General features: G+C 46.6%; 1 protein-coding gene and 1 long non-coding RNA gene across 3 annotated transcripts; both read right to left on the bottom strand.

Annotated features, from left to right (window-relative positions):
* Positions 1-168: 168 nt before the first annotated feature.
* On the bottom strand, positions 169-22,410 carry LMAN2 (lectin, mannose binding 2). Of its 2 annotated transcripts, none has more exons than XM_039239739.1 (8): positions 22,178-22,410; positions 21,892-22,010; positions 10,750-10,867; positions 10,078-10,157; positions 9,734-9,895; positions 9,511-9,625; positions 6,535-6,654; positions 169-542 (listed from the first exon to the last, which is right to left on the bottom strand). In XM_039239739.1, the coding sequence occupies exons 1-8, from the start codon at positions 22,371-22,373 to the stop codon at positions 457-459; spliced, it is 996 nt and encodes a 331-aa protein (XP_039095670.1). In that variant the 5' UTR covers positions 22,374-22,410; the 3' UTR covers positions 169-456. The 2 variants fall into 2 exon arrangements, with proteins under 2 accessions (XP_039095670.1, XP_039095669.1); XM_039239738.1 differs by lacking the exon at positions 169-542 and adding an exon at positions 4,116-4,810 and having other exon boundaries at positions 22,178-22,408.
* Positions 1,492-3,364, bottom strand: LOC120236765. The gene is made up of 2 exons (XR_005529766.1): positions 3,211-3,364; positions 1,492-2,972 (listed from the first exon to the last, which is right to left on the bottom strand). It is a non-coding gene; the product is annotated as an uncharacterized LOC120236765 (long non-coding RNA).

Genomic DNA, 22,410 nt, shown 5'->3' on the forward strand with positions numbered 1-22,410 from the left:
AGTTCCTTTTGGTGTCGTGTCCCAGTACCCAAAACTGTGGCACCAAGTGGACACATCAACATTACCTGCAGAGAAGACCCTTATGGGTTAGAAAAGCTGACATATACACGGGGGGGGGGGGGGGGAGGGCTATTCTTAGCCTCAAATAACAGAAAACATGACTCACGGTAGTTTGAGCAAATACAAATTTATTTATTTATTTATTTTTTTACATAAAAGCCCAGCAGTCAGCAGTCCAGGGCTGTCCTGAGGATGTGTGCTCCACCCAGCTCTGGTACTCGCTTCTGCCCCCACGGTCACAGGGGCCTCTGCACCTCTGGGGGTCACCTCCACGGTCCAGCAGGAGGAGGGGGATGGGCAAACAGCCACACCAGCTGCCATCTGGCACTTTTTATGGAGCACCTCCTCGGCAGGCACAGCTCTCACAGAGCCAACCTAGCTAAGAAACTGGAGGGTTTAGCTAAGCATATGGTCTTCTGGCCACGGAACAGAAGGAAGACGAGGGAGCAGTGTCTGGAGCGCTTGACTCAGCAGTGCTGTGGCTTGTGTAGAAGGATGAATGTCAGGAAATGTGTTGTGACAACTGGCTATACATAGTGGGAAAACCAGATCCCTATACCACACCCCACACAAAAATTAATTTCATGGAGGTTATAAACGAAGTTTGAACAAAATTTTCAGACTTTTGGGGGAAAAATATTTGGAAAAGATTAGTAAATGACATTAAAATATAGACTGTAAATCACAAAACATTAGAAAAGCAAAAGACAAGCATACTGAGAGGTAATCTGCAAAACACACACCAGAAAATCCCATGAGAATTCGCATATATCCACAAGAAAAAGGTGAGGGGTAAAAAAAAATTAAACCACATGGACGGATCCTTGAGGATACAAAAATCCTCAACCTGACTAGTTGAGAAATGCAAATTAAAACTTTTACACCTATCAGATCATCAATAAGCAAACAGTGATGATATCAAGTGCTGAGAAATGGGCAGAGGGAATATCAGTCACCAAGGTGGGAGCAGAATGGATACAACCGACAGAGAAGCCAGGACAACCAGTAAGACTGGAACGTATGGAAGTTACAACCTGGCAGTTCCTCCCACATGTGCATGGATGGAGACATGCTTCAGAACAGTTAGGGCAGCATTCTAAGAGCAAACACCCAGAAACCATCCAAACATCCAGCAGTGGCCAGAGAACCTGGAGTCCACTCATGCCACATCTTGAGCTACATCTAATGCAAAGATCCATGAACAATGCTGAATTTTAAGAGTTGAGGAATACATCTGTGTACCATTTGTAAATTTTTAGAATGCAAAATACTACTCTGTATTTAGGCATACATACCTCCACTGTAACATTTTTAAGAAACATAAAAAAACTCAGGGGCACCTGGGTGGCTCAGCTGGTTGAGCATTGGACTTCAGCTCAGGTCATGACCTCATAGCTCATGAGTCCAAGCCCCACATAGGGCTCACTGCTGTCAGCACAGAGCCTGCTTCAGATCCTCTGTCCCCGTTCTCACTGTCCCTCACCCTCACCTGCACTCTCTTGAAAATAAATATAACATTAAAAAAGAAAGAAAGAAAAAAATCAGAATCTGCAGCAATCACCTCCAAAAGGAGGGGCACATATTTGGGGCAGGGGACAAATATGGATGCAAATGTGTCAGCAGTGTTTCACTGCACAACAGGTGCAGGGATATACATTTTTATTTAAACTCTGTATGATGAAATAACTCTGCTTTTAAACATATGTGGCAGGGGTACATGGGTGGCTCAGTCGGTTGAACATTCAACTACAGCTCAGGTCATGATCGCACAGTTTGTGAGTTCGAGCCCCACATCGGGATCACTGTGCTGAAGCTGTCAACGTGGAGTTGGCTTCAAATCCTCTGTCCCCCTTTCTCTGCTCCTTCCCCCTCTCAAACACAAACATTTAAAAATAATAATAAATGCATGTGGCAAAAATGTAGATTATAGCAGCATGATCCCACATGCGTGAAAAAGCAGATGTGAGAACACAAACCTAACCTTCTAGGGAAGCATCTCCAGGTTTGAACTTTGAAAGGGATGCAAACAAGACGCTGACCGCCAAGAACAGCCCAGGACCACTTCAATCTCAGCCTTCAAATCACTGATCTACACCTGCGAGTTCCCAAGCCTAATGCGCTCATCCAAACCACCTGGCGGGGTTGTTTTCAAACTCCCCTTGCCCACACCCCACCTACTTCTTAAACCCAAACTACAGATCACACAGAACATTTATTCTCCAGATGTCTCCAACATGCAGCCAAGGGCAAGAGCCATATAGGACAGGATGCCAATTTGCCTCATAATTCAGGAAATCCAGGAAGGCCATGATAGGGCCAAAATTAAAGGCCAGGTATGATGAGTGTAGTGCTGCTGATGATGGTTGTAACAGCCACAGAGAGTTCCAGATTCCAGGCCTCGGCCATTCACATCAGTATGGACATGGCGCTCACCGAAGGGGGAGATGCTCAGTGAGGCAGGAGCCACCCAACCTAGCAGATTTCTCATGTCCAAGTGGGTTAAGTATTGGGGAAAGAAATGATTTAATACATGTCAACTGCTCAGAACCATGCCTGGCATATAGTAAGCACTCCAAGTTAGCTTTTCAAGTAAAGAAACTCTTCTAGGGAAAGTCCTCAATAAAATATTTCAATAAGGAAGATCATGCTTTCTCTTACAGCTTCACGAACAGGCTCCCAGCCCCATGAGAGAGAACACAGCTCAGACTTCTCAGTCACTGTGATCTTATAAACAATCTCAACATTTAACCTGTTGAAAGACAAGTCCCATGTATACACAGGACACATCGAGAGGGACAAAAGATTGTGAACAGCAGATCAACCAAGAGCTCAAGGAGTGAAGGTGAAAGACTGACAGGAAAATAGGTTCTTACTTTTCACCTCATCCACTTCTATCCATTTTTTAGAAGAACCTAATCAAGGGGCGCCTGGGTGGCTTAGTCGGTTAAGCGTCCGACTTTCGCTTAGGTCATGATCTCGCGGTTCGTGGGTTCGAGCCCCGCGTCGGGCTCTGTGCTGACTGCCAGCTCAGAGCCTGGAGCCTGTTTCAGTCTGTGACTCCCTCTCTCTCTGACCCTCCCCTGCTCACGCTGTCTCTCACTCTCTCCTAGAAATAAATAAAAAATATAAAAAAAAAAAAAAAAGAAGAACCTAATCAAGAATATTAATTACAACAAGTCTGGTTACAACAGGGACACAGGGTTGCTCTTGCTTTTAAGATGGAGACTCCGGGCACCTGGATGGCTCAGATGGTTGAGCATCAGACTTTGGCTCAGGGCATGGTCTCACAGTCCGTGGGTTTGAGCCCCGCATCAGGCCCTATGCTGACAGCCTGGAGCCTGCTTCGGATTCTGTGTCTCCCTCTCTCTGCTCTTCCCTGCCCCTCCCCCTCAAAAATAAACAAACATTAAAAAAATTTTTTTTTAAAGAGAGAGACTCAATTGTTATTTAAGTGGAAAATGCTGAAGATGGCTCTGGAATGGATGGGGACACACTGTTCCATGGTGGGGTCAGGAGCACCTAAGAACAGTCTGGAGAGCAGAGGCAGACCATGGCCAGAACAGACAGACCCAAGAAAGCTGCCAGATGATGGTTCTTTCCTTTAACTGCTGGCTTTCTTCCACTCCCTGTGCCATCTTTTTCCCCTCGATGCACCCCAAAGGACCCCAACCTGTCCTCCTGTACCCACCAATCCCTTCCAGCTCTTCCTGAAGCCCCCTAAGCTAGAGGTCCCTAGAGTTCGCTTGCACTCAGGTCCCACCCTCTGTGTGGTACCCTACATCTTCCCCTGCCGGAGCCTTTTCAGTGAGAGGCTCAGAGTACGTGGGAGATGGCACAAGGCCCCAGCCCCATGACCCCATTTGCTATGTGACACTGGACAAGTTTCCCTCGACCTCCCAGAGCTGTGCTTCCCTATCTGGGAACAGAAGGCACAGCACTTGCCTCCTGGGGCTGTGTGGCAGGGCCGAGGGGAGGAGGCTGAGAGCTGTAAAGCTGGCCACTTGGAAGTTACTCGAAGGAAAAGAGAAGCAAGCCCCTTAGGACAGTCGCACAGCTGAGGTTGGTTATTTCACTTTATTTAGCAAACGGTCACACTCTGAGCCCCACCAAATTACTCCTCCAGCCTGACTCGAGGGTCTGCCTTGGGAAGAAGCTCAGAGGGTGACCAGGAGGGCCCAGGTTCCCCAGTCAGCCTCCTTTTCCACCAACACACACCGCACAAAACAACATCACTGCTTGCATCCTCAGGCACCCACCCAATGTGGTTGGGGGGCCCTCCAGTGTTCAAAAGCTACCTGCCAGGGCCCCGCTCCGGGCACAGACTCCTCCCTGCTCCTGAAATGTTGGCAACGGCCGAGGAACTCTGCCCCAGGTGTGGGGATGCCAAACCCTATTCCCCAGCCCTGCAGTTTGTCCCTGCTGGGCAAGAAGCAAAATGTACGAAAATACTTTAATTATTTCTTTGAAACGGTTAAGAAATAAGGTTGTCCTGTTTTTCTTTTACAATCCCAGTAAAAAAAAAAAAAAAAAAGTTCACATTAGTGCCGGGGCCCAAAACAAGGCCTTCCCCAGAGCAAAGCACCGGCCACTCAGTAGAATCGCTTGTTCCGCTCCTGTCGCTTCTGAAACACTACGGCCCCCACCACGGCGCACACGATGATGCCCAGGAGCGCACACAGCAACAGCAGGAACACCCGCCACCCCGTCAGGGGCCCGCTGCGGAAGTTTCCCGTCGGGTCATCCACATTGTCTGGGGGAGAAGAGAAGGGGAGCTGAAGTGGCAAAGTGGAGAAGTCAGGCGGGCTCCCAGGAGACAGAGAGTCCAACAGGATGGTGCAGAGCAACAGGCAGCAAACAGCCCTGTGTCCGACTCGCAGCTGTACGAGGGAGGGGCAGGGGAATGGACAGAGGAATAATCCCACTGGGGCCGAGGTTCCCAGGGAGCAAGGCGCCAGGTGTCTTCTCTGCAAGGAGCTGGTGAAAACTGGATTCATGGCCTCCCCAGGAGAGGCTGAGTCAGCACAAGGCAGGCCCAAGAACTGCATTCACAAGCCCCACCTCGGCGCCATGCAGTGGTCCAAGATCCCGATCTGGAGAGACACAGCCCTGGCCAAAAGCTGCCCTGATTCACACCTGAATGCATTCCATGGTCCCTAGGGAACTCTCCCCTCCAGCCCCTGTCCTTCTGCTCCAGCCACACCACTTCTCTGCCTGCTAACATCAAGGACTCTGCCGGAAACGAGGCCCTGACACGAGGTATTCTCCTGGAATCCCAACTACCCTGGGATGGGGAACTCATGATCTCGCTTTTAGAGGAGACTGACAGCAGGAACGGACTTAGTCAAGTTCACTAGCCTGTGGGGGAAGGGACGGGGGTCTAGACTCAAGTCCATCTGCCCTGTGCAGCCTAGACCCTGTTCCTGCCACTCGGCCTTCCTTCCGAGCCCCAGCCCTCCATTCCTCACTGTGGAGAAGGCCTGGAATGCCAGGTAGGAGCCAAGCTATGTCCTCCTTTCCCACACAACCTGACCAGGGCAGGTCTGCTGACACGGTCTCACCACCAGCCTCTCTCTTCCTCTGCCCCCTTCTTTGCCTCAGTCACTAGACTGAGCCCTAGGACAGCACCTAGCCCATGGCCAGGCAGCGAGTGGAAGCTCTGGAACCATCTGCTAAAGGAACAAATGGATCAGCAAGTCTGCAAACGAATTAATTCCTGCCTGGCCAACCTTAGGGGGTTGCCGGGTAGGTCAGAGCAGATGAGTTCTCTGAAAGCCCTCAGCCAGAAAACCTTCAATTAAAGGTTGCAAAAACAGCAGTACATGGCAGGATTTGTTTACCTCCTGAGATGTTGATAAGCAGTTTGAATCTTCAAAAAGTGAGAAGTCACTCTGGCTCACACTCCACATGGTGACCTTGGGCTAGGCTGAGAGGCTTCTCAGTGCCCCACCCCAGCCCACAGGCACAACTTCAGGGTTCTTAGAGTGGATGTCCACACATAGGAGTTTCACTTCAACCAGAACCCTTGCTCTGTGAGAAGAGACTGGTGGGTAATTAGCACCATGAGAAGAGTCCAGGCTTTGGGGTTTTGCAAAAACTCAAGGTTGAATCTTTTCTCACTTCGTTCTAGCTCATGAAACCTGGAGGACCAGTTCCCCTGGCTAGTGGCAGCACCTACTTCCCAGGCCATTCACTGAGACCTCACATGTGTTACATGAGAATGCCCTGCGTGCCAACTATACCAACAAACTGGCCCCTTTGGCTTTATTGGCCATTAACCCAGCATGAAGCAATAGCAGAAATAGGTACCAGGTGCTCACAAATCTACTCATTAGCACTGACTGCTGATCCAAGACCCCAGGCCACAATCACAGCTGGACCGAGGAAAAGCAAATGGACCATATGCACTCAGCCAAGCCAGCCCCACCGCAACCCCATACCAGGCTGCCCAGGCCAAGATGGGCCTTGCACACATACCTTTGGGCGACTTGAGGAAATTGACACTGGGCTCAATCTTGGTCCAATCAATGTTCTCTTCATCAGGCGTATGTTCTACCATCAGCTGGAACAGTTTCATGGAGATGATGTCATGATTGTCTGTAGGACCAAGAGTTAGCTTAGAAGGAGCATGGAGACTGCCTTCCCCAGCGAGAAGTGCTGCTCCAGTCCCTGAGAATGGCCAGGTCCCCAGGGAAGAACTCTGCTCCTACCTAGTGAGGGGCCTGTTTTCTTCCCAGCAACTCCCAGCCACCCCCAGCAGGTATTCCAGGAGCCAGAACACCTCTAGAACACAACAGTAAGAAATCTGAGAGGAGGCAGGACAGAAAAAAAAAAAGCATGAGTTTTACAGTCAAAATCACCTAGGTCTAAATCCTGAGTCAGTTTCTTTGTAAATCCAGGTGATAATCTCCATCTTGCCTGGTTATCACAGCAAGAAAAAGAAGACAGCTTGCCCGGCAGACAGTATGTACCAGAAAAGGACCTGCATGTTATTCTACAGCCGGCTGAGAAGTCTGATCCTCCCAAGGGGCAGGCAGGCAGCTGCCAAGTGCTCCTGTCAGAGACCCCAAGTTCTGGATGCAGATGAACGAATCAGCAACCAGCTGAGGGCTAGGCTCTAATATCTGGGCAGTGATTATCCCAGAAAACACTTGAGGGGCACCTGGGTGGCTCAGTCAGTTAAGCGTCCGACTTCGGCTCAGGTCATGATCTCATGGGTCATGATCTCATGGTTGGTGGGTTCGAGCCCCGCGTCGGGCTCTGTGCTGACAGCCAGCTTAGGGCCTGGAGCTTGTTTCAGATTCTGTATCTCCCTCTCTCTAACCCTCCCCTGCTCACACTGTCTATCAGAAATAGATAAAACATTAGGAAAAAAAATTAAAAAAACAAAAACATTTGAGAGGGGCACCTGGGTGGCTCAGTCAGTTAAGCATCCAACTTTGGCTCAGGTCATGATCCCACGGTTCGGGAGTTCAAGCTCCGCGTCGGGCTCTCTGCTGTCAGCACAGAGTCTGCTTTAGATTCTCTCTCTCTCTCTCTCTCTCTCTCTCTCTCTTTCTCCCCCTCCCTCCCTCCCTCCCCCTGTGCATGTTCTCTTTCTCTCCCCCTCCCTCCCAGAACATTAAAAAAAAGAATTAAAAGGGAAAAGAGACCACTATATCATGTGACTACCCATGAGATTACTGCTGCAGAGGCTGGCATTCACAACTCTCTGATTAATGGTCAGGCCCTACTGTGTACACAGCCATTTCCAACACTCTTCATTGGGCCTCTCCAATGCTTAGAGAGCACCCACCTGCCACAGATCTCGCTTTTTTTCCAGAACCTTCTCCTGACATATGCTAAAGTACTACCCAATGAAATTCCAGACAACCTGAGAGGAAGGACTGTGCTGGAATCCTGGGTGACTTAAGACTGACATTCAGCTAGTAACTGATTACCAAGTAATCAGCAAGCAAGTAATGATTACCTGAAGCTGGGTAACGGGCAAAGGGAGTTATTGGACTATCCTCCCCACTTTTGGGTGTATAATTAAAATATCCACACTAAAAACTTTAAAACCCCAAAGCAATGGACTCTCTGGGGACCAAGTGGACCTAGACATTTCAATGGTGAAGGGGAGGCTCCTGGAAATGTTTATCCTGAGGATAAATAAGCCCTCTGTCTGGTCCTGTATGTTGTTTCCCACTTCTGGTCAGCAAGAGCTGGCCCAGAGCTTGGTGCCTGCCCTCTGGGGACCCTGATTGCCTTCTAAGGACCATGGCCAAGGGTCACTATAAAGTGTCACCCAGGCCTGGTGGCCCAGTGAGGCTTGCACAGGTTAGCAGCACCCCAATGCATACAGACACACTGTGGGCCAAAGAAGACAAGAGCCCTGACTTTATGAAGCTTACAATTCAGTCAAGCAGACCCAAAAAATGAAATAAGTTACATGGGAGATTCCAGGATGGTTAAATGCTATGAAGAAAAATAAAGCCAGGAAAGGGGATAAGGAGTGTACAGGAGACTGGGGTACGTGTAATTTTAAAATAAGGGAATCAGGGAAGGCCCCACTGAGGAAGTGACATCTGAGCAAGACCTGAAGGAGTCAAGAATGAAGCACAGGTACAAAGGCCCGAGGCAGGAGGGCACTGGTGTACCTGAAGAACAGGTGAGGGGGATATAAGGGAGCAGGAAGCCATGAGTCCATAGGGGAGGCATGGCACACAGCGCCCAGCAAACACCACTGGGGCAGACAGGGGCCTTGATTCTGTAGGAGACGAGAGGAGTGGCAAGACTTCACTTGGGCTTTAATGGAATCGTTCTGACTGCTGAACTGGGAGAGACTATAGGAAGGCTGACATGGAAGGAGGGGACCACATGGGAGGCTCCTGCAGTTGTCCAAGTGCGTGAAGATGACGGCCTGGACCTGGCAGGTACTATCAGAGGGAAAGAAGTGGTCTGCTGCACCAAGAAGACAAAGCCAGCAGGACTCACCAAAGGATGAGAGGTGGTGTGTGAGAGAAAAAATAGAGACCACAGTGGCACCAAGGTGTCTTGGACTGAACAACTAGAATAACAGAGATGCTATTTATGCCTTGGCAAGATGTGGGCTTCAGCTATAAGCATGTGACTACTGAAATGCCTGTTGGGTATCCAGACAGAGATGCTGAGCAGGCTACTGGTGACAGGTCTGAAAAGGTCTGAGCTGGTGATGGAAATGTAGGACCCTGTAGTATATGGATTCAAAGTCCCCTAGCTGCAGAGGGGAAGACGGCCGAAGGAGTTCTCACGGAATAAAGCCCCAGGTATGTCAACATCCCCAGATGCTGAAAAGTAGAGGAAGAAACCCAGATGTGTGTGGAACCAAACAAAGGAAGTTCAAAAAGGAAAGCGATCAACTATGTCACAAGTTCCCAAAAGACCAGGGAAGGTCAAGATAGACTTAATGCCTCGCTCAACCCAGATGCTCACCAGACAGGTCTCCAGTGCCAGCCGAGGCTCCAAAGTAGTAGCCAGTGGGTAGGCGCACTCCCGTGATGTCAATGCAATTCTTCCACTCGTTCTTGTCCTCTAGGTCGGTCATCACCTGCAGACAGCCAGCAAGTCAAGTACATGCCAGGTCCAAGCCCACCCATCAACTTAAGCCTACACAGAAGTAGCACAGGCATAACCAGCCCCCATCCTGCCTGCTCACCGTCAGACGGCCCCGGGAGTAGCGCACAGCCAGGAAGGTATCGTGATCACGGTTGCGGAAGTCAGCCGTGCAGCCCGCCAGCTCGGTCCAGCGGCCATCTTTGCTATGGTCGTAGGACAGGGAGCCATTGTTCACCATCACCGAGATGTACGGGAACACACGCTGAGATCGAGACACCAGTTACTCTAAGGCCAGCGCATCCTGTGGGAGGCACTGGGGTCACCCACCACCCTGATCCCTGGAGGCCCCTTTTGTGCTGAGAACAGAGAGAAGTCCTGGTTCCAACCCCCCAGCCAAATACCCAGTCCTTCCTGTCCTGCCTGAGGGAGAGAGCAGCGGCATACCTCTGTAGTCTCATCATTGGGATATGTATCCAAGAAGATGGCTAGGCCGTGGAAGTTGTCTTTGCTTCCAAACACAGGCCCTGGAATTAGAAGGAGATGCTCTCGTAATGGGAGATATTGGAGTTGTCCCCTGTGTACCTGAAGGACAAAGTATTGCCAGTATGGGTGAGGGAAAGAGAGGCTAATTTATGGTCATTCGCCCAGGAAAGAGAAGGGATCTCTAAGGGAGGAGGAGGTGTAAGGGGTATAGCAGAGAGGACTCAAAATCTGAAACGGTAACTTGTTTAAGGGACAGCACCTGGCCATGTGTTCTGACATGTCAGGTGACAAGGAGACAGAAAGGACTTATAGAGAGGAAAGGAAGCCCCATGCCCCATCCTCTGACCCAAGGGTCAGCAACTTTCTGTCAAGGGCCAGAAGAAAAAACATTAGGCTTTGCAGCCACATATGGCCTCAGCCACACAGTCTTCCTTTTGTTTTAAAAATGGTAGAATGGTAAAATCCATTCTCAGCTGGTGTACAACACCAGGCCACAATGGGCTAGAGTTGAGCTGCAGGATCCAGCTGTTCCTCTTCACAAAGGGACACTCCCCAAAGTAGATTGGAGGTCCCGGGTGTCCTCAAAGAAGAGAGCAGTGCTCGAATCTGGGCAGAACGCCCCCACCTTCCTACCTGGCACAAGGCGGTCCCGGGTATACCACAAGGCAATGCCATCTCCATGAAGATTCTTCTTCCCTGCACCATGGACTTTGAAGTGGACATGCATCTCCCAGTCCTTGAGGAAGCAAGGCTGGAGAGAAAGCAGAGAGAGGAACTCAGAGCCCCCTGGGCCTTCCTGCCACACAGAGGTGACCCGTACAGGCCCATCTCCTCCACAGAGACTGGGCAGTCCTTGGAAAAGGGCCAGGCAGCAGGGTCACAAGTACCACTGACCAAAAGACCACCTCAGCAGGAAGGGAGGGGGATGCTGGGCCTCCCAGGTGGGAAGGAGGGAGGCCATACAGTGTCCCAAGGCCGTCTGAGGCCCAGACTGCCCACTCTGGCCTAGTCTTCTCTTGGGCCTGGTTCTCACACTGATTCACCTTCCTCAACACCAGCCAAACCCATCAGCCCTGTTTCCTCTTCATCTCCACTGCTCCTTGTGGAATTAACCCTATTGGAGCCACATATTTTACAAAAAAGAAAACCCGTTCAGAGACAAAATAACATGTCCACAGCAGGTAAGTGGATGGTCCTGACTCAAACTCAGATCTGACTCAGAAATTTGTGTTATGTCTTCTATACCTCCCATGGCCGTCAGACCTTTAACATAAAAGTACAGCAACTCTTTTCTGGTCTCCCAACCCCACTGTCTTTCCCTTCTAACCAATCTTCTGGATGACTCCAAACCCCAAGTTCTTGGCCCCCATACTTCTTGCCAGCCCAGCTTCAGTGTGAGGACAGTGCCAGGGCTGGAGGGCCGGAAGGGTCATGCTCTGGGGTCTCGGAACTACTGCGATATGAAAGAAGGCAGATACACCGTGGCATTCAGGAACATCAGGTGCAGAGCTGGGCACGGTCCACAGTAAGGGAAACACAGCTTGGCCTTATCCACCAGAAAATTGCTTGTGAAAGCTAAAGTATTCACAAATACTTTAACAAGAATCCACTTCGAGGAAGTCTGCAGCTGGGTACATGAGGAAGTGTTTAAACAAAGGCCCAGGGGCACCTGGGTGGTTCAGTCAGTTAAGTGTCTGACTTCGGCTCAGGTCACGACCTCGAAATTCTTGAGTTCGAGTCCCACATCAGGCTCTGTGCTGACAGCTCAGAGCCTGGAGCCTGCTTCGGATTCTGTGTCTCCCTCTCTCTCTGCCCCTCATCTCCTCTAAAATAAACATTTAAAAAATTAAAAATGAAGGCCCATCAGAAAAGCTAACTAGAACAAGACATTGTTGACTTATCTGATTGGCAACTATTAAAGAGATCATTAATACCAGTGTAAATAAGGATGGAAGGAAACACATGTTCTCGATCAATGGGACTATTGATGCTTCCGTCTTCCAGGGGTCAATCTGGTTGTTTCAGGTTTTTAACAGACCACGACAGATCCATAAGCCTTTACATTTGAAGATATCAAAGATACTAAGAGAAGGAAAATAAGTGGCAAAAGTTTTCTGAAAAAAAGGAATTAGTATATACAGAGGAAAAAATTTTTAAAAAATGAACCAACATTAATAATAGGTGATGTTGGTAGGGGAACTACAAGAAATATTTTCTATATTTGAATTTTATATAGTGAACATAATTTAAAAAGTAAAAAATAAAAAACTTTAAGAGCACTTGGCTGGCTCAGTCAGTAGAGCATGGGACTTTTTTTTTTTAATATTTTATTTATTTCTGAGAGAGAAAGACAGCGTGAGCAGGGGAGGGTCAGAGAGAGAGGGAGACAAAGAATCCGAAGCAGGCTCCAGGCTCTGAGCTGGCTGTCAGCACAGAGCCTAACGCGGGGCTCGAACTCACGAACGATAAGATCATGACCTAGAGCCGAAGTTGGACACTTAACCGACTGAGCCACCCAGGCACCCCTAGAGCATGGGGCTCTTAATCTCAGGATTGTTGGGCATAACACTGGGCATAATGCTCACTTTATTTTAAAAAATGTTTAAAAAAATAAAAACAACGAACTGAATAACTTTACATGCCACCAGGGGTGATGTGGCTTGTGCATTCACTGATGCATCAGAAGTACAGCTTCAGCTCTGGGCACCAAAAACCAAGGTGATGAGACCCAGCTCTGGCCCCTGAGAATGTAGAGCTGGTGGACATCTAACAACAGCTTGCAAGTAGTGTGAAGTCTTAGCCTTCCCAGCTCTTGGCCAGTTCTGGCTCTGCGGAATCTGTAGATTCGAGAAGGAGACAACTGAGAGGTGAGAAGACCAGACAGATAGACAAAAGATAGATGGACAAAGACTCTGACTCCAAGGCCTACTGAGGGAGTGGAAGGCCTGGTGAGCCAAACTTGCCTTGGGCTGGAACCGCAAAGACAGCAACCCAAAAAACAACAGTGAATGAGGAAAGGCCCTCCCAGGGGCAATAGCCAGCTTGAGCCCTCTCACCTCTCAATCCCTGAAAGTAGACTAAAGTGATTCACCCAGGCCTCAAGTTTTTCAACAATCTTACAAATAAATATCTGGCATAAAATAAATAACCAGACACATAAAAGACAAGTTATCAACAAGACCAGAAAAGAGGGAGGGAGAAAACAGGCTGATGGGAACTCCAGATACTGGACTTTCAAATAACGAGTTTACTATAACCAAGGGAATAAAACATAAGATTGAGAATTTTGAAAAGTAACTGAAATTTTATATATATTTTTTTTTAATTTTTTTTTTTAATGTTTTTATTTATTTCCAGGAGAGAGAGAGAGAGACAGCGTGAGCAGGGGAGGGTCAGAGAGAGAGGGAGTCACAGACTCCGAAACAGGCTCCAGGCTCTGAGCTGGCAGTCAGCACAGAGCCCGACGCAGGGCTCAAACCCACGAACCGCGAGATCATGACCTAAGCGAAAGTCGGACGCTTAACCGACTAAGCCACCCAGGCGCCCCATTTTATATATATATTTTAATGTTTATTAATTTTGACACAGAGAGAGAGAGGGAGAGAGAGAGCACGCGCGAGCGAGCGCATGAGCAAGGAAGGGGCTGAGAGAGAGGGAGACAGAGAGGATCCCAAGCAGTCTCCACAACACCAGTGTCCAATGAAGGGCCTGATCTCATGAACCATGAGATCATGACCTGAGCTGAAACCAAGAATAAGACACTTTAACTGACTGAGCCACCCAGGTGTCCTAAAAATTACTGAAAAAAAAAAAAGGGGGGGGGAATCACACTACAAAAAAAATCTTAGAACTAAAAAAATACAATAACTGAAATTACCAATGTAATGGACAGGTAGATTAATAAAAACAGATGGAGAGAATCGGTGATCCATGGGTCAGAGAAGTAAAAAAATATATATATATATTATATATATATACATACACACACACACACACACATATATATCTATCCAGGATGAAGCAGATAGAATGGTAGATATAAAATTGTCAGAGACAGAGAGTAAAATACTCTATGTAAACTGGAATTTCAGAATCAGTGGTGAGAGAACAGGGCAAGGGAATATTTAAAGAGATATCCAAGTACTTACTAAAACTGATTCGCAGACATTACGCCACAAATCTTAAATCTGACAAACCAAAGAAGACAAATAAAACCAGGGACACCTGGGTGACTTAGTCGGTTAAGTAACCGACTTCTGCTCATGTCATAATCTCATGGTTCGTGGGTTTGAGCCCCGCCATCAGGCTCTGTGCTGACAGTGTGGAGACTACTTAGGATTCTCTCTCTCTGCCCGTTTCCCACTTGCACATTCTCTCTTCTGTCAAAAATAAACTTTAAAAAAAGAAAATCACACCTAGGAACATTTAAAAAGGAGGGAAGGAAGGAGTGGTAGAAAATCAAACACTTAAAAGCAACAAGCGGGGGTCTTGGGGCGCCTGGGTGGCTTAGTCGGTTGGGCGTCCGACTTTCGCTTGGGTCATGATCTCACGGTTCGTGGGTTCGAGCCCCGCGTCAGGCTCTGTGCTGACTGCCAGCTCAGAGCCTGGAGCCTGTTTCAGAGTCTGTGTCTCCCTCTCTCTCTGACCCTCCCCTGCTCATGCTGTCTCTCTCTCACTCCTAGAAATAAAAAAATATTTAAAAAAAAAAAAAAAAGCAACAAGCGGGGGATAAAAACCACAAGATTATCTTCAAAGAAATAATTAGCCTGATATGGGACTTTTGCACAGAAACACTGGTAGCCAGAAGACAACAGACTGAAGTATTTGTAGTAAAAAGAAAATAACAAAAGGTGCGTGGTTGACTCAGTCAGTTAAGCATCCAACTCTTCATTTCGGCTTACGTTATGATCTTATGGTTCATGGGATTGAGCTGTGCATGGGGCTCAGAGCTGACAACACAGAGCCTGCTTGGGATTCTCTCTCTGTCTCTGTGTGTGTGCACTTTTCCTCTCTCCCAATAAACATTTTTAAAAATAAGTGAATAAGGGGCGCCTGGGTGGCTCAGTTGGTTAAGCATCTGACTTTGGCTCAGGTCATGATCTCGCAGTTTGTGAGTTTGAGCCCTGCATCAACCTCTGTGCTGACAGCTAGGAGCCTGAGGCCTGCTTCAGATTCTGTCTCCCTCTCTCTGCCCCTGCCCTGCTCGCATGTGCTCTCTCTCAAAAAAGGAATAAAAATTTTTTTTAATTTTTTAATAAGTAAATAAAATAATGGAGAACACAGGATTCTATGCTTAGCAAATGCATCCTTCAAGAATGAAGATGAAATTAAGACATTTTCAGATAAAAAAGACTTTTTAAAAAGAGACATTTTTATTTATTTAGTTTATCTGAGAGAGAGCAGGTGTGCCTGTGCACACAAGCAGGGGAGGGACGGGGGGGAAGGAGAGAGAGAATCCCTTGCTGGCAGGGCTCAAACTCACAAACCACAAGACCATTACCTGAGCCAAGCGTTGGACACTTAACTGACTGAGCCACCCAGACACCCTAAACAAGACCCATTTTTAGATTTAAAATATATATATATATATTAAAATTGTCTTTCATTCATCAGAGAGAAGGAAAACTATCCAGATATAAAATCAGAGATTCAGGAAGGAGCAAAGAGCAACAACAGTAAATGTGAGAGTTAAAATCTAAGTAAATATTTGACTGCATAAAACAATAATGTTTTATGAGAAGATTAAATAAATGACAGAGAGAGGATTAAAATAAATAACAATGGGGTAAATAAAGTTAAACTATTCTAAGATCCTTGCATTGTCCAGGAAGAAGGTACACATTATCATCAGACTTTGGTAAAATATGGCTGCACGTTTTAAACTCGAGTAATCACTTAAAAATTGGGAAGAAAGCGGGGCGCCTGGGTGGCTTAGTCGGCTAAGCGTCCGACTTTCGCTCAGGTCATGATCTCGCGGTTCATGGGTTCGAGCCCCGCGTCGGGCTTTGTGCTGACTGCCAGCTCAGAGCCTGGAGCCTGTTTCAGTCTGTGACTCCCTCTCTCTTTGACCCTCCCCTGCTCACGCTGTCTCTCTCTCTCTCTCTCCTAGAAATAAATAAAACATTAAATTTAATAAAAAAAAAAATTGGGAAGAAAGCAAAGAACTTTTAAGCTAGCAGAAGAGTAAAAAGGGAATAAAAATTAACCAACTCAAAAGAAGACCGGAGAGAAAAAAATGAACAGAGAATGTGCAGTACAAATAGAAAGTAAATAATAAAAAATAATTTTTTAATTTTCTTAAAGTTTATTTTGAGAGAGAGAGAGAGAGCAAGCGAGCATGAGTGGGGGAGGAACAGTGAGAGAGGGAGACAGAATCCAAAGCAGGCTCCAGGCTCTGAGCTGTCAGCACAGAGCCCGACGCAGGTCTTGAACTCACAAACCATGAGATCATGACCTGAGCCCAGGTCGGATGCTTAAATGAGCCACCCAGGCACCCCATAATAACTTTTAAAAATTAAAAAATTTTCAAAAAGTAAAAATAATAGGTAGATGGATTAAAACCAAAGGCATCAGTAATTTTACTAAATGTAGATGAACTATATGCTGAAAAGGGTACATAAGATCTCTCTGTATTATTTTTTTTACAACTGCACAGAATTTATAATTATTTCAAGAAGTTTAAGAAGTAAATAAACGGGGTGCCTGGGTGGCTCAGTTAGTTAAGCGTCCAACTTCGGCTCAGGTCATGATCTCATGGTTCATGGGTTCAAGCCCCATGTCAGGCTCTCTGCTGGCAGCACAGAGCCTGAAGCCTGTTTTGGATTCTGTGTCCCTCTCTCTCTGCCCCTTGCCCACTCATGCTCGCACGCGCTCTCTCAAAAATGAGTGAACGTTTAAAAAAATCAAAATTAATTACAAAAAATAAAAACTAAGTAAAGGATAAAAGACTTAAAGAGCAAAAACCATAAACCTCTTAGAAGAAAACACAGGGAAAATCTTCATAACGTTGGATTTAACAAGATTTCTTGGACAGGACACCAAAGCAGGATTCTTTGCTTAGCAAATGTGTCCTTCAAGAATGAAGATGAAATTAAGACATTTTCAGATTAAAAAAAAAAAGGAAAAGGACAGGAAAAGATACAGCATGCAAACGCTAACTGAAAGCAACCTTGTGAGGCTATATCAATAACAAAATTTAAAAATGGACATTTTAATAACAGAAACATTTAATAAAAGATCCCATTGACCAGGAAAATTTTGGGCTCAAAATCTGTAAAGCAGAAACTAATGGAATTACAAAAATAAAAACAAATCCAGAGAGTAATTTTAACATACCTCTCTTAGTAATTGATAAAAACAAGCAAAAACCTCAGGAAGAATACAGATATTCGAACCCAATCAGCAAATCTGACTAAGGACCAAATGGCACACAGTACTTAACTACCTGAGAATCCACATTCTTTGCAGACACACAGAAAATTTTCCAAAAATCGGACCATTTGCAAGACTCAACAGACCTCCAAGGACTGAAATAACAGACTGTGTTCCTTGACTAAGATGAAATCCGACTGGATATTAACAATAACTTAATTTTTTAATAACTAGAAAAGCACTCACATATTTGAAAAAAATTTTTTAATATCTCACCTCTACAAAAGTCAGCCCAGAAACCAGATTTCAAACGGTCTCTTTCGTGCCCAGAAGTTTTCTGCACCTGGGAACAATGCACTGAGCTAAGACCCCAAGCTGGTGCAAGGTGTGCCTTCAAGCAGAAGGGCAACTGCGAACAGGGAGATGAGAAAGGAACACCTACCCTCCTGCCCCTGGTATGTTCATACGGAAAGGAGTTTCAGGAGAGAATAACACACAGAGGGTGAAACCTGGAAACTGATTCCTGTAGGACTATCCGGGCCTTAGAAAGTCTCTGCGCATGGCAGACTGAAGACTGCAGATCAGTGGAGGGAAATACCAAAACGGAGACAATATAAAACCTCTGAGGGATTTTAAGCAGGTGCAGGTGAAATACCAGCTGGAACGAATTTAGAGGCTGCTTTCTGGAAGCAGAGCATGACACAGCTGTGATTTTCCACCCTAGATGCACAGCAGAGCCAGCTGGGGAGCTCAGAAATCTTAATGCCCTGACCCTCCCCCGGGCCAATTAAATCAGAATCACTTGGCCATCATAGAGCATTTTACAGTTAGTGGTTTCCATGTCCTTGCTTGCAACAAGTGGAAGGCAGAGCTGATCCAATAGTCAACTGATACATCATCAAACATTTTGATGAAAGATTGCTACATGATTTTGAGCTTATAAACCAACAGAAGTTTAAAATATTGAGTGGCCCTGCTATAACAAACCCCCCCTGCATCTCCATCTACTATTTAAGTGAACACAGATTCTCAGCATTCACATCTATAAAAACAAAAAGAAGTGGTGCTGAGGCCTGTCTCGTTCTGACAATAATATCCATCCAGACAGGGGTGGGGGACAACAGTTTATTGAGATGCATTTCAATAAATGTTTACTTTTACAATAAGTATCTCAAAATTGTGTAATCAATTTATTTTGACCAACTGTGTATCAATACTAATCGTAACATCCCACCCAAATATTAAAACTTAGTTTCAAGGTCCCAACAAAGTTAAAAGGTTAATTTTTTCGAATTTATTTTTATTTTAGAGAGAGAGAGAGAATGGGGGAGAGGGGTAGAGGAAAAGAGAGACAGAGAATCTTAAGCAGACTCCACATTCCCTCTGCACAGAGCCCAACGCAGGGCTCGATCCCACAACCCTGGGATCATGGCCTGAGTGGAAACAAAGAGTCAGATACTCAACTGAATGAGCCACCCAGGTGCGCCCAATGTTAAAAGGCTTAAATTATTACACTTATTTTAGGTCCAGAAGATAGAACAAGCTAATCAAGAAGTTTTCAAGCATTAAATATATGCATAGGATAAAATTCTGTGTGGGCAGAAATGAAAATACAAATTAAATTTTAAAAACTGAGGTATAATTTGGGCTGATTCACAGTGTTTAAAAGGCATAATGGATACCAAGTTGAAATATTTAGATTCCACCGAATATACTTAAGAGTAATGAACAGCTTTATTTTAAAATGGCAATATTTTAAATATGCTAGAAACGACATCCTTTGCAAATATTTAAACTTACGATAAGTAATTTCGGAAATGAACTTTTTTTTTATGTTTTTTTTTTTTTAATTTCTAGGAGAGAGAGAGAGAGAGAGAGAGACAGCGTAAGCAGGGGAGGGTCAGAGAGAGAGAGGGAGTCACAGACCGAAACAGGCTCCAGGCTCTGAGCTGGCAGTCAGCACAGAGCCCGACGCAGGGCTCGAACCCACGAACCGAGAGATCATGACCTAAGCGAAAGTCGGACGCTTAACCGACTAAGCCACCCAGGTGCCCCGGATATGAACTTTTAAAAAGCGCAAGAAGATATACACTTTCAGACAGTACATCAGCCAGAAAAGGTTAAGCACCACCTCTGCAGCCTCCACACAAGGCTCCTCAAGATGGGGCCCATCAGGCCCTTGGGCTTCTCCCTATGTCCTGTGCTCCAGCCACTAGACTCGAGACTTCACCTTGGGACCACTACATGGTCTGGACCTCTCTGTTGAAACACAGCAGAAGCTGTGTTCTCTCTGTTTAGGCAACAGCAGATGCTTAGGAGGGTTTGCTAATTCAGCCCCTCTGGGGGCAGACAACAAAGAAAAGTCCAGAAAGCACTTCTCCTGCCCAGTAAAAGAAGAGGTGGTTCTTGGGAAACACTAGGCAGAAAATTTTAATAGTTCCAAGCAATTTCTTTTAAGATTTACAGGAAACACTCCAACCTTTTAAGAATATCCGCAGGGCCAAATAGGAAAGGTCCTAGAACTGAATGGGGAAGTGGGGAAAGGATAATAATTATATTCCAGCCTGAAAATCTGATGAAGTGCAGAATCCTCTCAGCCCTGTGACATCGCCACACCACTGACATGACAATGCCAACCAATAGTTCTATACAACCATAATTAAGTTACTTGTAACTGAACCAATTTCTAACAGTTCTAGCCCTATTTGTACCTTGCTTAAAAAATAAAAAATTTAGGGGCGCCTGGGTGGCTTAGTCGGTTAAGCGTCCGACTTTCGCTTAAGTCATGATCTCGCGGTTCGTGGGTTCGAGCCCCACGTCGGGCTCTGTGCTGACTGCCAGCTCAGAGTCTGGAGCCTATTTCAGAGTCTGTATCTCCTTCTCTCTCTGACCCTCCCCTGCTCACGCTGTCTCTCTCTCTCCTAGAAATAAAATTTAAAAAAATATAAAAATATATATAAAAAAATAAAAAATTTAATGCTATACTGAACTCACTTCCATAAAAAAATGTAACACTACATTCAAACTTTTTAAAATTATCCATAAGCCTTAAGACAGAATAATGTGACAGAATGTGACTCGGGGGAGATTAGGTAGTTAATGAAATACTGAGTGGGTGGCACTCAAGCAGAGACATACCAGATGAGAAAGAACCAGGCATGAAGAGCCAGGAGGCAGTGTCCCAGACAGAGGGAACAACAAGTGCAAAGATCCTGAGGCAAGAAGGCAGCCAGAGAGGCTGGAACAAAATTACTAGAATGAAGGGAGATGCCAGGCACCAGGGGCCAGACTGTATAGACATATGCTTGTTTATCCCTTGACAGGAGACCCCAGACTCTGAGGATCAGAGTGAAAACTGAAGAAAGTAACCCAGATGCCCCTAGCAAAGGAGAGGAGGAGCGAAGAGACAGGCAGATGAGGCAACACAAGGATGGCACAGTCTCCCAGAACGGACCAAAGAACAGGGTAGAGAAAACTAGGACAATGGCCAACAGCTTAAGCCATGGGAAGAGTTGGAATCAGGCAGGCTGAGGCAGCGGCAAAGTCTGCCCCAAGCTGTGACCCAGCCCAAAATTATTCCCCTTTCACCCCTTTCCTGACCTCGACTTCCTCAGTGTGGAGTCTGTGTAGCAATTTATCTTGGCCACTGATTATGTAGGACATGACAGTGACACGTGAGGTTCCCTAACCTCTGGAGCAAAAGTCACAGAAATTAAAACTGCCCACAAGTCCAGCTCCTCTATACCATTGATGACAAGACCATCAGTGAAGTGCTGGGGAAATGGATGGAGTCTGCAAGTATTTCCAAGGGATTCCTCCACTGTCCAGGGGCAGGGGGTCAAGTGTAGCAAGTGAATTGCTGGACTTCAATATCAGAGGGATCAGAATTTAAATGCTTATATCATTCACTGTGTTAGCTCGGCATAAAGCCACAACAGCCATCTATTTCAGACAGCCTGTTTGAGAATTAAATGCAATTAAATCATATAAGGCCAGTGCCTAACACACTTAAACTACCCAATAAAGATTCTGTTCTTTCCATTTATCCCACTATTGAGTTCAATTCAGACAGCCTGAGAACATCACTGCTTACTAGCTCTTCGACTTTGAGAAAGGTACTTTCAACTCTAAGCCCAGCTTCGTCAGTAAAATGGAAACAACATCACTTACTTCGCAAGGCTTTTGAAGAAACTAAATGAGAAAGGTGGAAAGTGTTAGGCACAATTCCTGACACGTGGTAACTTCAACAGCCATTACCTGTTAACTTCATTACTGATGAGCAAGACCGGGGCTAGGGAGAAAGGTGCCAAGCAAACCTTCAAACTACGCTCAGGTCTAGGTGCTGCGGAGATTGGGAGTAGTGGCTTACTTAAGGATACACCTAACCTCCCGGGAGCCACTCACCTGGTGGTTCCAGATAGAGCCCTCTTTGCTGCGCTCATCAGGGGTCAAACGCACGTACTGGCTTGTGAGGATAGTGCTGCCTTGGAAATCCCAGAGGGGCATGGAGCTGGAACCGACCCCTGTGGGCAGAGACCGGCAGACAGGTGCGTAAGAGGCCATTCCAGGACTGGCCTTGCCAACGGCAGGAAACCCACAGAGCTGCTTTGCTCGGGAGAAAGACAACTCACATGTCCAACCCTGTCCAGCCTCGCCCTCACCCTGCATTCATTCCCGCCCCAGGCCTCACCTTGGTAGGGCTTGATAAGCGAATGCTCCCGCTTGAGGTGTTCACTGTTGCCGTCTGTTATATCCGCAACAACCGGCCCCAGCAACAGGAGAAGAAGCAGAGGTGTAGTGGGGCCAGGGCCGGGACCGGGAAGCCCAGGCCTCCCCGGGCACCGCCGGCCCCAGCCCCAGCGCCAAATCGAGCCTTCCGCCGCCATTCTCCGTTCCACTCGGACACTTCCGCCCTAGGACTTC

The sequence above is a fragment of the Hyaena hyaena genome, unplaced genomic scaffold (genome assembly GCF_003009895.1).
Source record: "Hyaena hyaena isolate Hyena2069 unplaced genomic scaffold, ASM300989v1 scaffold_160, whole genome shotgun sequence".
Taxonomy (NCBI): Eukaryota; Metazoa; Chordata; class Mammalia; order Carnivora; family Hyaenidae; genus Hyaena; species Hyaena hyaena.

Bases quoted from the DNA above. Each gene is read 5' to 3' on its own strand.
- LMAN2 (XM_039239738.1), bottom strand. From the start codon at position 22,373: ATGGCGGCGGAAGGCTCGATTTGGCGCTGGGGCTGGGGCCGGCGGTGC. The intron at 6,655-9,510 runs GTGAGCATCTGG...TTGGTCCTACAG, and splicing joins TGGCACTGGAGACCTGTCTG to ACAATCATGACATCATCTCC. The intron at 4,811-6,534 runs GTATGTGTGCAA...CTTCTCCCCCAG, and splicing joins TTTCCTCAAGTCGCCCAAAG to ACAATGTGGATGACCCGACG.